Raw genomic sequence first — 12,854 nt, 5'->3', positions numbered from 1 at the left:
CAGCACCACGGGCTGGCCCCCAGCCCGGCCTCCTGAGGCCCAAGGCTCAGAGGCCGGCCGGTGCTGGGAGCCCACGGGGCCCCAGAGCAGTTAGTGACGGGGACCCCGCGGGGGGTCTGGGGGCGGGGGCAGGAAGACAGGCCTCCACCAGGACGCAGACCGGTCACCCTCGCTCGGTGCGTGCGTCACAGAGCACAGTGTCGGGGGGCAGGGGCTCCCCAGCCAGCACCGCTGTGGTGCCCAGGGAGCTGGGGAGCAGGGCTGGGGGTGCCGGCTGTTCTCAGGGACTCTCTCGGAACCAGAGGGTGCAGTGCGCAGTGTGGGGGCACCCGCCGTGGCCCGGGCTGCCCCGCACCCCGCCACTCGGGCTGCGTACGGAGGCACGCTGTGCGGGGGGCCTCGGGGCCGGCCGGCCAGTCTCTGAGGAGCACCACCACGGGACAGCCATCTTGAGAACAAACGACAGTACAAACCCACAGACCAGGACTTGTGAACAAAAACTGGTTTAAAAAGAAAAGGAAGCCTCAGCTCCAGGCCATCGGCCGGCGATGGGGGCGGGGGAGCTGCGGAAGGCACAGGAGGGGTCGCAGCCCCGCCGGGGAGCAGCGCGCTCTCGGGGCCCCGGGCGCCGGCCCCAGCTACACCTGGCTGATGATCTCTCCGTTCTCGGGGACGAAGACCTGCACGGGCGCCCCCTCGGGCGATCTGCGCAGCACACACACGGCGGGCACCTGCTGGGCGGGGGCAGAGGCGGCGGGTGAGCAGGCCGGGCGGGCGGCCCAGGCAGCACGCCCAGGGGCACCGCTCGGGTCCCCGGGACTCCCGGCCGGCACCAGCTTGCCCCCGCCCCGGGAGTCACTCTTCCCCCCTCCCCCCCAGCTGTCCTAGGGGTGTGACGGGCGCCCTGACCTCCGACCCCCTTTCCTGAGCTCCTTCTCAGCACCCTCCCTGTCTGGCGGGTTGGGCCGGACTGGGGCTGGGCCACCGGCGGGTCCGGGCTCGCAGGGAGGGCAAGGAGGAGGGTGCGGCCCGGGGCGGCGCCGGCTGTGGCCAGGCCTGACGCGGTGGAAGGCGGGGGACACCCACGTCCAGCCGGGCCTGCCGGTGGCAGCGAGGGTCTCGGAGGAGCAGCCTGTGGGCTACTTCAGGAGCGTGTCCCCCGCAGAGCCCTCGGCCCCGGGGGAAGCAGAACGCACTGGTGGGTGCTACCCCCGCTCCAGAGTGAGGAAACTGGCCACAGACCCCGGCAGCCGCCCCACATCGCAGGCCAGCGTGCTCAGCCCCACAGGCTGCCCAGCCCCGTCCAGGCCCAGCTGTCTGGTGCTCACAAAGGCCCCCCCTCCCCCGCCCGCCAAACCTCTCACACCCAGCCACTCAGTGCAAGTCCTCGACAGTCTGGGGTGGAAGCGCTCCCTCCCTACCCAGGGCTGAGAGCCTGGGCGTTCACCTGCCTGCCTGTCCACATCGCCAGTGAGGGGCAGGGCTGAGGTGTGAACCCGGACGGTCTGCCCTCGGCTCTGCGCCCTTAACCTACACGGCGCCCTGCCCTCCAGCTCGCCCACAGGCAGGGTGCCGGTGAGGCTGCTGGCCGACAGGCTGCCCCGGGCTCTGGCTTCGGTCGACCCATCCCAGCGCCCCTCTGTCCTGGCCCCCCGAGCCGGGACAGCTGGGGGGCGTTGATGAGGGCCGCACTTCGGTGAGGCCTCAGCTCTTGGGGGGACCCTCTCCCGTGGTGTGCGTGGGCTTGTGCTCGTGAGCGGGACACACAGCCGGGGCCCCGGGTGCCTCCCAAAGCCACGAGGCGATGGTGCAGGCCTGCCTGTCCAGCTGGCGAGCTCCCGGCCGGCAGGCCGCGGGGCTGGCCACCCCCCTCTGGCCGGAAGGCAGAATGCACGGGGCCCTCACCTGTGTCCGGGGCCCCGGGGAGCACCCCAGGGGCAGGCTGCGCAGGCGGAAGGCGCCCTGGCGGTCCAGCGAGTGGGGGCGCGCCCCCCGCAGGCGGGCTCGCTCGTGCCAGGACTGCAGCTCCTGGGTCACGGCCGCCCGGCAGAGCGCGCGGCCGGCGGGGCTGTCCTTGAGGGAGGGGGCGCGCGCCGGGCGCCCGCGGGGGCGCACGTGCTGCTGCAGGTGCTGCAGCTGCTGCAGACGCAGGGCCAGCCGCTCCTCCTCCAGGGCCGCGCGGCCGGCCTCCTCGGGCGGCAGGCAGCCCTCGGGCAGCAGCACGTACAGCTCGGCCGGGAAGGGCCCGGGGGGCAGCAGCAGCGAGGGGCGGGGGGCGTCCGGGCCCCAGGCCCCGGGGTAGCCGGGCGCCCGGGGCGGGGACAGCGGCTGCAGGGCGTAGACGTCCGGGCTGCTGCTGCCGGGCGAGGTGGCGTGGGACACGCTGGAGCCGTCGGAGCCGCTGTCCTCGGAGCAGGAGTGGGGGGGCGCGTGGGGCGGCCGCGGGGGCCCGCTCGGGGGCCAGCAGGAGCTGGGCACGGTCACCGTGTAGTGCGTGGGGCGGCGGCGGGGCCCTGCCCGGAAGGAGTCCATCCTGGGGGCGGACGAAGACAGACGGACACCCTGAGTCTGAGGGGCGGGCACGGCGGCCAGGCCGGGCGGGAGGCCGGCCGGCGCGGACCCCAGCGAGCGGACGCTTGCATTTCTGTGCTGCTTGTTGGGGAGCGACGTCACCGCTCCACACACACTAAATCTTTGGCAGGAAGTCCCGCAGCAGAAGGTCCGGACGCCCGCTGACAGGGACGCCACGCGCAGGTGCCCTCGGGGACCTGACGCTGCGCTCCCGCGGGGGCAGCGGCTCGGCTTTGGTGGGTTCCGAGTTCGCAGCGACGAACGTCACTCACGGGACATTAAACTACGGGACTCACAGGACTCGGCGGCACGTGGTCAGAGACCAGCAGGCGGGTGCCCACCGACACCCACAGTCCGTCGCCGGGAGAACAGGGCGGCCACCGGGGGGGCTTGTGCGGAAGGACAAACCGGGGGACGTGGGGAGAAAGGGGCCCCGAGAACGATTTGCCCAGGCTGGGGCGCGGTCCCTGCTGGGGGTCCCCGAGCAGGCCGCGGCCAGCGCTGCCCCCAGGCGCCTGCCTGTGCCTAGAAGCCACCCGCCCCTGCACAGCGGGCTCTCCAAGGTGGGTCCCCCGCCCCCGGCCTCGGGGGTAGTCCGCCCTTTACCTCACGGACTGCGACTGGGCCCTCCGCCCCTGCATGTCGGGCGTGGCCGGGGCACTCGTCCGGCCCTGCCGCTGGCCGGGGACGCCGCGGACGGGGACCGGGTGGCAGGAGGCGGGCCAGTCCTGCGGCGTGGTGGCCGGGCTGCTGCAGGAGGACCAGGGGCGGGTCAGGGCGGATGCCGCCGCTCGGGGCTCACGCTGTGCGCAGGGACGGTCCCCCCGAGACCCGCAGCTCACAGCTGGGGACAGGGCGGCCCCCCAGCTGACCCCCGCTCCCAGCCCCGGCCTCCCCGACCCTCCCCCCCCACCTGGACTCGCTGCTGGAGTCCGAAGTCTTCCCCGGCTTCTGGTAGGGCTGGTCCAGGCTGGTCTCCTTCCAGGGGCCGTTCTGGATGGGGGCCGGGTCCAGGCCCCCCGGCTCGGGCCCCGCAGGCTGCAGCCCCTCCAGGCTCTGGGGCGGGGACGCCGGGGCGGGTTCCGGCACCCGGGCCTCCTCTGAAGGAGCAGAGAGACCTGTGGAGGCAGCGGCTGGGGAACCGGCCTGGCAGGAACCTGCCTCCCCCGGCTGCCTGTCCGGCTGCGCCGGCCGTGGCTCTGGGCCCAGAGAGTCAGAAACGAAAACGCCTTCTCCTCTGGGACTCAGCCGCTGCCTCCCGGCCCTGGTGGACTTGCCCTGGCTCTGGTCACCTCCCCCCCGCCCTCTGCTCCTGGTGCCGCGGCAAACCGTCTGTTCGCCTGTTTTCCGTGCCTACGTGCCCTGGTGCCTCATGGGCTCGGGCACTCCCCTGGGAGGGGCTGTCCCCATCTTGGCCGCCTTGACCCCCGCACCCTTGCGGTTCGTAAGCAGCGGTCACGACAGAGGACTTCTGCTTCCCGCCACTCTCCTCTCGCCGAGCGCAATGGCTGCGCCAGGCGGCCCTTCAGCTCCCACGGGTGCACACAGAAATCAACGCCCCAGAACAGAGCAGGGGGGCCTGGGCCCGGCTGGAACGGACCCTCCCTTTCCCGACTGGGTGACTGGGCATCTAGAAGGGAAAGCGGCCAGTGCGTCCCCATGCTCGCTGCACGTGGGCTGGGGCACGGAGACACCAGTGTCAGCTGGGGCCGGGGTGTCGGGGAGACCCGTGGGTCGCATCCACCTGCTGCCCAAAGCCTGCTCCCCAATGGCAGTCCTCGCCCATGCACTCTGCCCGAGCCCCGGGTCTTGCCATGGGGTCCCAGCCCTGACAGTCGTCCCTACACGGCCCCGCTCACCTTCCTCCAGGAGCAGCCCGTCTGAGAGGGAGCTGTCGTCCGAGACGCAGAGCTCTGGGGGGAGAGGAGAGGAGAGGAGCTGAGGCGGCCGGCCCAGACGTCGGGGCCACCAGGCCTGGCCCCGCCCTGCCCCGCCCCCTCCCCAGACCCCCTCGGGAAGTGCCTGCTGTGTGTTCAGCCCCCTACTGGTGTCCATGTATTGCTTGGAAACAGAAAAAAGGCAGAAGTTGGAAGCCAGGAGTCAGGAAACCCGATTTTCCTCCTGGCCGACGTCAGTTTTGAAACCCTGAATAAGCTGTTTCTATGCCTCGGGCCTCGGTTTCCCCTTCTGTCAGAAACAGCCAGCGTTTGCTGGCGGGGGTGGGGGGTAGCTCCGTAAAGCCCTCGGCAGAGAGGCGCTCGGCTCACTTCTGGGCTACCTCCTCGGCTTCCACAGATGCCAGGGACCCAGGTGGGAGAACTCCAGCCCCACCGCCAGGAGCCATGGAATGCGGCTCTGAGCGCGGGCCTGTGGGACCGAGCCGGCCAGGCTGGGCCGGCCGGACGAGGGCATCCAACCGGCGACAGACCCGGCTGGGCCCCAGCAGAGCAGAGGGACCTGCGCTGGCCTCTGCCGGCGGCCAACTGCGACCTCCAGATGGTGAGAATCCGCCTCACGCGACCTGGGTGGAACCCCTCCCCCCAATATCTTCAACTGGGTTTGCGGACAGAGAGGAGGAGAACGCTGCCGCCGCTAGCATTTCCATTGTGCCAGTAACCGCACGCTGGCTGTGCCGGCTCAGGGGCCCCTCCCAGCAGCCGTCTAAGGGGAAACACCGCGAGCCCCTCCGGGCACCCGCCCCGGAAACGGAGCCTGCAGGAGGGACGCCACCTCGGGGGTCAGTCCGCCCACAGGTGGCGGTCGGAACTCACGCCCTGACCGCCTGGCCGCAGCCGGGCACCCAGAAAACCCTGAAGGCGGGCACGCGGCCACCTCGGAGCTTCTTTATGACGGCGACCGGCACAGGACAGCCGTGGCCAGCTCTGGGGGGCGCAGGGGGGACTGATGCTGCTGCCGCCTCCCTCGGAGCCTCGGGGACAGCGGTGTCCTTGTGCAGGCCACCGGCCTTCAACCAGAGAGGTCGGCCCCGGAGCTGGGTCACACCCCGTGCCCCGTGCTTCCTGGGTCAGCCTCCGGCCTCGGCCTCTACTCCTGGCTGGTGGTGGCGGGAGGGGGGCTGGGAGGTGTCTGGTCACACCCTTCCTACCATAAATCAGGCGCCCATGTGGACTGCCCGAGGCGTGGGTCACCAGGCAGGGGACAGGAAGAGCTCCGCACAAGGTCCCAACTCCAAGGTCCCAACTCGACAAAGAGCCAGCCCCCCACCGGAGGGGCGGGGCTGGGGCCTGAGGGGGTGGGGGCTGCGCACCTTCAATCGGCAATCGGCCCGGCCCGGCAGTCCCGCTGAGGCCACGGCTGGAATCCAGTTCCGCCCCAGGCCCACGCCACCCCTCCTACAGCCCCCTCACCGCTGAACCCCCACGGCTGGTCCTGGGCCCTGGTAACTCAGCAGGCGCCCCACATCTGCCTGCCCCCGGGCCGTGGGGCTGAGGGGCGCAATAGGGGAAAGGGGAAGGGGTGCGCTCTTAGCCAGGTGGTCCCCGAAGGTGAAGGGACGGCGGGCAGGGCACTGCTGGGACGGGCTCCACCCTGAATGGCCCAGGGCGGCCCGGGAACTGAGCGGAATCTGCCCTGCACCCCCTCTGGGCTGGGCAGCCCCGGGGCCGGAGGGTGTGAGGGCGGGACGGTGAGGACCCTGGGAACGGGCTCTGGGCCGGCCTGGGGCGAGCCTTCCGTCCTGGGGGCGGTGGGTTCTGGAAGGATGCGGAAGGAAGGAGGGGCGCCCCCTAAGGAGCTGGGGGGCAGAGGCTGGCGGGGCGGGCAGGCCTGGGTCACCTGGGTCCAGGGCGGGCGCGGGGGCGGGGAGGGAGGCGCGGTGGCGCCGCTGCTCGCCCAGGCAGCGCTCCAGGGCGCGCAGCCTCTGCTCCTCCTGCAGCAGGGCGCGCTTCCGCTGCCGGCGGGCCTGCCGGCTCAGCCTCTCCTCGCGGCTCAGGCGGCGCGCGGCCTCCGCGATCTGCAGCTGCAGGGCCAGCTCCTGCTCCAGGCCGCTCAGGGGGTCCTGCGGGGGCGGGCGGGCAGGCGCGGGTGAGCAGGGAGCTGGTGGAGGTGCCCAGCAGCCAAGCAGCCGTTGGCCTGGAAAGCCGGCCTGGACCCACCGGGGCACTTTCCCTCCTGACCCCAGAGGGCTGGGCGGGCGAGCCCGCCCGGGCGGACTGTCACAACTCTCGGCTCAGGGGAGCCCCCTAGGAGGACCGGGCCGCCACCCTGCCGAGAGGGAGGACAGTCCGGGGGCCGCAGCGACCTGTCTGAACAGGTCACCGCCTCACTGGGCTGCTGGCTCAGCTCTTCGGTGACCTCTGCCCACCGAGGGTCGAGGCCACGTCCTCCCCGGGGCTGCCCGCTGTCCTGCTCCCTGGGGTGGCCTACTGCCCCCACGGCCACCCGGGCCACACCCTCCAGGGTGCCCCGGGCCCACACACAGCCCAGCCGCCTCTCGGGTGTGCCGGGGGAAGGCCACCAAGCACTGGAGAGGCGCACCGTGCTCAGCGTCCCCGTCCAGACGTGAAGTCTCGGCTCCGGACCCACCCTCGGGGACCCCTCACCTCCTCTGGGGTCCTCCTCGGAGACCCCTCACTTCCTCACCTCTCTGTGCAGGGCCCGCTCATCCAGCTTGTAGGCGGCTCCGATCCTGCGGCGGACTTTGGGGGCTGTTTCCCCAGGTTTGAGGGGGTACTCGGCTGGCAGGACGCCTGTCAGCTCCTGTGCCGGAGGCAACGTCCAGCTCAGGCCACGCCCCTCTCCGCTCCATTGGCCAGCCCCGGGGACTGGGTGGGCCTGCCCCTCCGGCTCCGGCCACCTGCACCCGCCGCGGTCCCCAAGGCAGTGGCACTGGTGTTCTCTAGCGCCCCCCTCACTTCCTTCAGCCTCCTCACCCCCCTCCTCCAGAGCTGCCCCCTGACCCAGGCCGCGCCTCCATCCCTCTCCTTTCCAGAATTCCCCTTCCGGCAGCCCCAGCACCCCCGACGTGGCTCCCCAGGGAGCCCCAGGACAGGGGGCGGGGGGCGGGGGGCCGGGGCGGGGCCTCACCGCCTCCCGCAGGCACAGCCCGCGCAGCTCCTGCAGGCAGGCCTCCAGGCGCGCCTCCAGCGCCCGCTGCTGCTTGCGCATGGCGTGCGTCAGCTCCTTGGCCCCCTTCAGCTCCTTCAGCGGGGACACCGGGCTGTCGGGTCCTGCGGGCGCAGGGCACGCGCTCAGGGGGGCCCCGCACAGGCCAGGCCCCCCGTAGGGAAGCGTGTGCCCCGCTCCCACACACGTACAGGCGTGTGCGTCTCTTCTCCCCCGTCCTCCGCCGGGCCGGGCGAGCCTGGGCCCGCGGCTCAGGCCCTGACCAGAGGGACTTTCCGTCTGAGTGATCATCACTGGCGTCCCCGGGGAAGACGGGGAGGACAGGGAAGACTCGGAAGACGTCTGTGCCCGATAGGATCAGACTCCAGCCGGCGCCTCGGGCGAGAGAAACTGTCCAGCCCTCCCAGTTCCCGCCCCCCGCCCTGCACCCCACCCCCGCCCACACACACAGTCCCTGAGTGTCTCCCCCTGGCCAGCCCCGGCCTGGGGGGTGGCGGCCGAGCCACTCACCAGACTGCAGGATGACGCCGCTGTCGGTGTCGCTGGCCTCGTCCTTGGCCTCCATGGTGGGCTTCTGGGGCCAGGAGGCGCGGCACCCCTCCCGGCCTGGGCCGGGCCGGGCCGGCGGCCTGGAGCTTCCCCAGCTGGAACGAGACAGAAGCAGAAGCTACGAGTCAGCCCCCGCGGCTCCGAGCAGTGCTGAGGGGTCAGGCTCCGGGGCCCCGGCTGCCTCCTTCCCGGAAAGTCTCTCACCCAAGGGGGTGGCCAGCGGGGTGGCCCCAGGAACCGCTGACCCTGGGAAACAGGTTGGCAGGGAAAGGAGCAAAAAACGGCCTCCCAGGACAGCTCGAGGGAAGGGGAGCAGGTGGGGTCCCGGCCCCCGCAGGGACCCCGGGAGGCATGAGGCCCCACTGCTGCCCGGCCGGTGAGGGAGCCCCAGGAAGTGCTGACACTGGGCACTCAGCCGGGCCCGGCCCCCCAGCCCAGGCCGCCCCGCTCCCCGACCACGGCGTTCACCCGGGCAGGTCCCAGAGGGCTGCGCCCGGCCCCGGCCAGCTCCCAGGCCACCGCCCACGCCCAGGAGACCCACCCCTTGAGGGCAGCTCGGCCTGGACCCCAGACCCCACGGCCAGGGGAGCCCCAGGAGGCCGTCAGGGCTGCGAGAAGGGCAGCGAGGAGGTGGCTAGAGCGGAGGCAGCCTGGGGCCTGGGAGCAGAGGTGGCTCGGGGACGGCCCCTGCTGTGTCTCTCAGCCCAGCTGGCACCTGTCAGGAGAGCAGCACCTGCTGCCCGCCCCCACGCCTCCCCAAATCCACGGGCGGCGCAGCGGCTGGAGTGGGGCAGGGGTGGGGAGGCGGGCGGGGCGGGCAGCCGTCTGAGAGCCCAGCCACCTCCTCACTGAGTCAGCCCGTTGAGCAACAGCGGCCCAGTCGGCCCCGGCTTCCGTCTGCAGCAGCTCACCCTGCCTGCTGGGGGCCCAGGACCCCGGGCGGGGGCACGGGGCTGCCCCTCCATCCGCCCGCCCCCCCCCCGGGGGGAAAGCCAGCGCAGAGCGGGGCAGAGACAGGCAGCAGCCACCTCTCCACCACCCGTGCAGACAAGGGGGCAGCAGGGACACGCTTCCCCGGACCCCTGTGCCCGGGGCCACAGCCTCCCAGGCAGGCGGGGGCAGGGCTCCAAACAGAAGAGGCTGATGTGGGGCCTTTGCAGGCCTGGGAGCATGTTGGGGTGGTGGTGGGGGTGCTCTGCCCTGTGCATCCCTCCCAACCCCTTCTCTCCAAGAGGTGAGGCAGGGCCCCGCACCGAGGGGCGGCAGGCACCCTCCGACCCTCCCCAGGGCCAAGGCCCGGCCGGAGCAGGGTGGTCTCGGCAGGCTCAGGACAGGGAGGGGTAAGGATCGGGCATTAGTCACACTTGCTCACTAATCATTAACCCGGAAGGAGTTGCCTTGGGGAAGTTGTGCCGCCTGGTGCAGAGGGGGGCAGCTCCGAGGACGAGGGGTGGGGGGCCGGCGGAGAGCCCGGCTCGCACCCCCAGCCCAGGTCGGCCGGGTGTGGCGGGAGGGGCCGGCTTTCGGTGGTCCCAACCTAACGCCGAGCCCGCAGCAGGGGCCCCACACCCGGGTCCCAGACTCAAGTCCCTGTCACCCCGGGAAAGTCACTGTGCCTCTCGGGGGCCCCCGACTGTCACAACGCAGGGGACACGGCGTAAAACACAGCCCTGCCACAGGCCCCTCCTCAGGCCCCGCCCCAGCTGCTCTGCCCACGGTGGGGCCCTGTCCCGGAGCCCCCCGCCGCTCCCCGACCCAGGAACCCTCCTGCCCCCAGACCCCAGTCCACAGGCCCAACTGCAAGGCCCCCAGAGAAAGGCAGAGGACAGAAGGGGCGTGGGGAGACGGAGAGACACCCACAGCAGTCCCTCAGGCCCGGCCACCGGGGTCCTTCCTTCACACGGGTGCCCCGAAGCCAAGTACTGGACCTCTGTCCAGCTCCCCCTCCTCCTGCGGAAACTGAGGCTTCCGAACTGCAGGCTCCTCATCGGGGTGAGGAGACCCACCAGCACCCCCGTCACCTCTGGGCCCCGACCACAGGAGGAGAAGACCGAGGCTGGCGGTGCCGGCCGCGGCCCCGGCCGCTCAGAGACCGGCGGCACCCCGCCCCGAGTCCCGCCCTCACCTGCTTCTGTGGTTCCTCCCGGAGTCCAGAGTCCGGCCGCCGCCTCGGAGCCCAGGTCGGGGGCCCAGGGTGTCACATGCTGCGGCCCGGGGGTCTCCCTGGCCGCAGGGGGCCTCCCGCTGCTCTGGGACCTGGCCCCCCGGCTCCCGCTGTCCTCGCGCTAACCCCGCCAGCGCCAGCGCCCGGCCCCAGCTCTGTGTCCCTGCGTCCCTCCTCCCAGGCTGCTGGGCCCGGGAGCCAGGCTGCCTGTCCTGACTTGAGTCAGAGGGCGGAGCAGGTGAGCCGGTCCCTCCCGGAACAGTCCCGCCCCGGCTGCTCCTGGGCCCCTGCACTTCCGGGCGGCAGGGAGGGGGCTCCCCGTGGGGGAGCCCCACAGGGAGGCAACGGGGTCCTGTCTGCACTGCCCTCAGGGCCCAGGGGCCACGCACAGAGCTGGGAGGGGCCCGAGGGCCCTCCGGCCCCCGCCCCAGCTCCAGCCTCTGGAGGTTGCTGCCCTTCCCCCCCAGCCTCGGTTTCCCTGTGCTGAAATCGAGGCTCCAAGGCCCCAGAAGTGGGGTGAAGGGCCACTGTCCATGGGGAGCAGCAGCAGCAGCAGCAGCAGGAAACGAGGCCGGGCCCCCCGGTCCCGCACGCCTGAGCGCCGCCCCCCAGGTTGGACCGAAAGCCTCAGGACGGCTCTGGGGTCCCAAGAAGCCCGGGTTGTCCCCAGTTTCTCTCTCAGGCATCTCCCACCACGGTCAAGGCCATCTGCTCCCCGTTCCCTGTTCCCATCGTCCCGCAGGAGGGTCCGCGGAGCGCCGGCCCCAGCCCCAGCCCCGTCCCTTCTCCGTGGGAGGGCCAGGGGACCCCGGGCTCTGAGCCCACTCCCCGCAAGCGAGGGGCCAGAGACCAACGTGGAACTTGGCTCCTCCGGGAAATAAGGCCCCAGGTGTCCCACCCCGCCGACCCCTCAGCCAGGTGCCGTCCGAACTGGGCCCGTGTCGGCGGGGGAAGCCAGAGCTAAAGCCACCTGTCGCCTGGCCCCAGCCGGCCTCACCCACCGCCCACAGCCGAGGGCCCTCCTGACCCCAACGACCTTCCGCTGTGACTCCGAGCTCTGGAAACCAGTCTCTCCCTGTGACCCTCGGGGACCCCCGAGGCAGCAGAAGACAGAGGCCGGACCCTCACCCACGGTCACAGGACCGACCCCTGCGGGCCAAAGGTCGCAGCTGCGCCTCAGCCAGGTTTCGGCTCCAGAGCCCTGAGGTGCACAGGCCCCCCTGGCCACCTTCCCCCGAAACCAGACCGAGGATGGGGGGGGCCCCCGAAGCAGAGACTCACCGGCCACTCCCACCTGCCTTCTAGCAGTCAGCTGCCGGCAGGGACCCCGAACATCCGCCCCCTCCCCAGTCTCCGGATTCCGCCCCGTGTGGCCTGTGACCTGCACACCATCGAGGGCGGGGGCTTCTTCCGCCCCCTGGACGGCGCGGCTGTCAACACGGTCTCTCCCCACTGCGGCTCCTCGGCCTGGCGTTTGGCCCTGCTGGCGCCAGGTGGGGAGGCCTCTCGGTCCCTAAACACACTGCCTTGTCCCCCCCTCTCGGATTCCTCCCCCCTCCCCCGGCCCGGCCCCTCAACATGGCTCATGGCCCCAGAGCAGGCACCTTCCCTGGAGCCCAGAGTCCCCCAGCCCCTCCCCTCTGCACCCCTGCCGCCGCCGCCGCCCCCGCCCCTGCAGCAGCCTCGCATTCCTGCACAGCCCCTCTCCAAACAATGCGGCCACTCCGCCAGGCTGACCACCTCCTCTGCCCCGCGGAGGCCGAGGGCCCCCGACAGGGGCCGCCCCCTCCCCGGTGAGCAGCCAGCCCTGGGTCAGCAGCTGGAAGCCCTCCCCACCCCCCAGTCCTCAGAAAAACAACAGCCCTCCCATCCCCTCCAGGTTTGCGCATTCCTGCCACGTCAAACAGAGAGGAGTTGACTTTGCACATGATTGACACCCTCCCCCCAGCGCCAGGTGGGAGAGGATGGAAGTTTCTAGAATCAGCTCTCGCGGCAGTATCTTTGGACGCGTACGGTAACGAGAATCGCCGAGAAGCAGTTACACTGAAACGCGGGGCGAAACCCGAAAAGCGCACAGCCGAGCGTCGACGTGACGGCACAGCCGAGTCCGTGGGGAATTTCACAGGAGCGACGAGTGCGGACCACGTTTCACGGCGGCGGCCAGCACCCCGAGACACGGGGCTCCCGCGGACGCTACCAGCGGCGGAGCCGCAGGCAGCCGGCCTTTCTGGGTTTTGTGACTGAGCTGAGGCTCCGTTTCTGCGAGAGGCGACACACAGGTTTCCCACCTAAGCTCACAAGCCCTCCGGAGGGAATCCGGGGGTTCTGGGGCCCCTGAACCCCGTGAAGAACCCCGCCTTCGGGGAGTCCCTCGTCGCGCCTCCAAAGGCCCCTGCACCCTCAAGCCCACAGGCAGCGCTTCCCAGCTCACAGGATCTGGGCTGTGGAGCTGGACTGGCTAACCTCTCTCCTCCAAGACCCCCAG

At 71.7% G+C, this 12,854-nt stretch overlaps 1 protein-coding gene across 4 annotated transcripts; it reads right to left on the bottom strand.

Annotated features, from left to right (window-relative positions):
- Window positions 1-487: 487 nt before the first annotated feature.
- INAVA (innate immunity activator) lies at window positions 488-10,285 on the bottom strand. 4 transcript variants are annotated; one of them, XM_045816974.1, is made up of 10 exons: window positions 10,066-10,285; window positions 8,167-8,300; window positions 7,618-7,760; window positions 7,174-7,290; window positions 6,367-6,589; window positions 4,431-4,484; window positions 3,485-3,689; window positions 3,178-3,321; window positions 1,906-2,533; window positions 488-734 (listed from the first exon to the last, which is right to left on the bottom strand). In XM_045816974.1, the coding sequence occupies exons 1-10, from the start codon at window positions 10,191-10,193 to the stop codon at window positions 639-641; spliced, it is 1,872 nt and encodes a 623-aa protein (XP_045672930.1). In that variant the 5' UTR covers window positions 10,194-10,285; the 3' UTR covers window positions 488-638. The 4 variants fall into 4 exon arrangements, with proteins under 4 accessions (XP_045672930.1, XP_045672936.1, XP_045672944.1 ...); XM_045816980.1 differs by having other exon boundaries at window positions 488-731; XM_045816988.1 differs by having other exon boundaries at window positions 3,485-3,671.
- Between the last annotated feature and the right edge of the window lie 2,569 nt (window positions 10,286-12,854).

This window comes from Phyllostomus hastatus, unplaced genomic scaffold (assembly GCF_019186645.2).
Source record: "Phyllostomus hastatus isolate PE091 unplaced genomic scaffold, TTU_PhHast_1.1 phas_contig_148, whole genome shotgun sequence".
Taxonomy (NCBI): domain Eukaryota; kingdom Metazoa; phylum Chordata; class Mammalia; order Chiroptera; family Phyllostomidae; genus Phyllostomus; species Phyllostomus hastatus.
The sequence above is the reverse complement of the archived record's forward strand: the minus strand, read 5'-3'. Positions and strand labels throughout refer to the sequence as shown.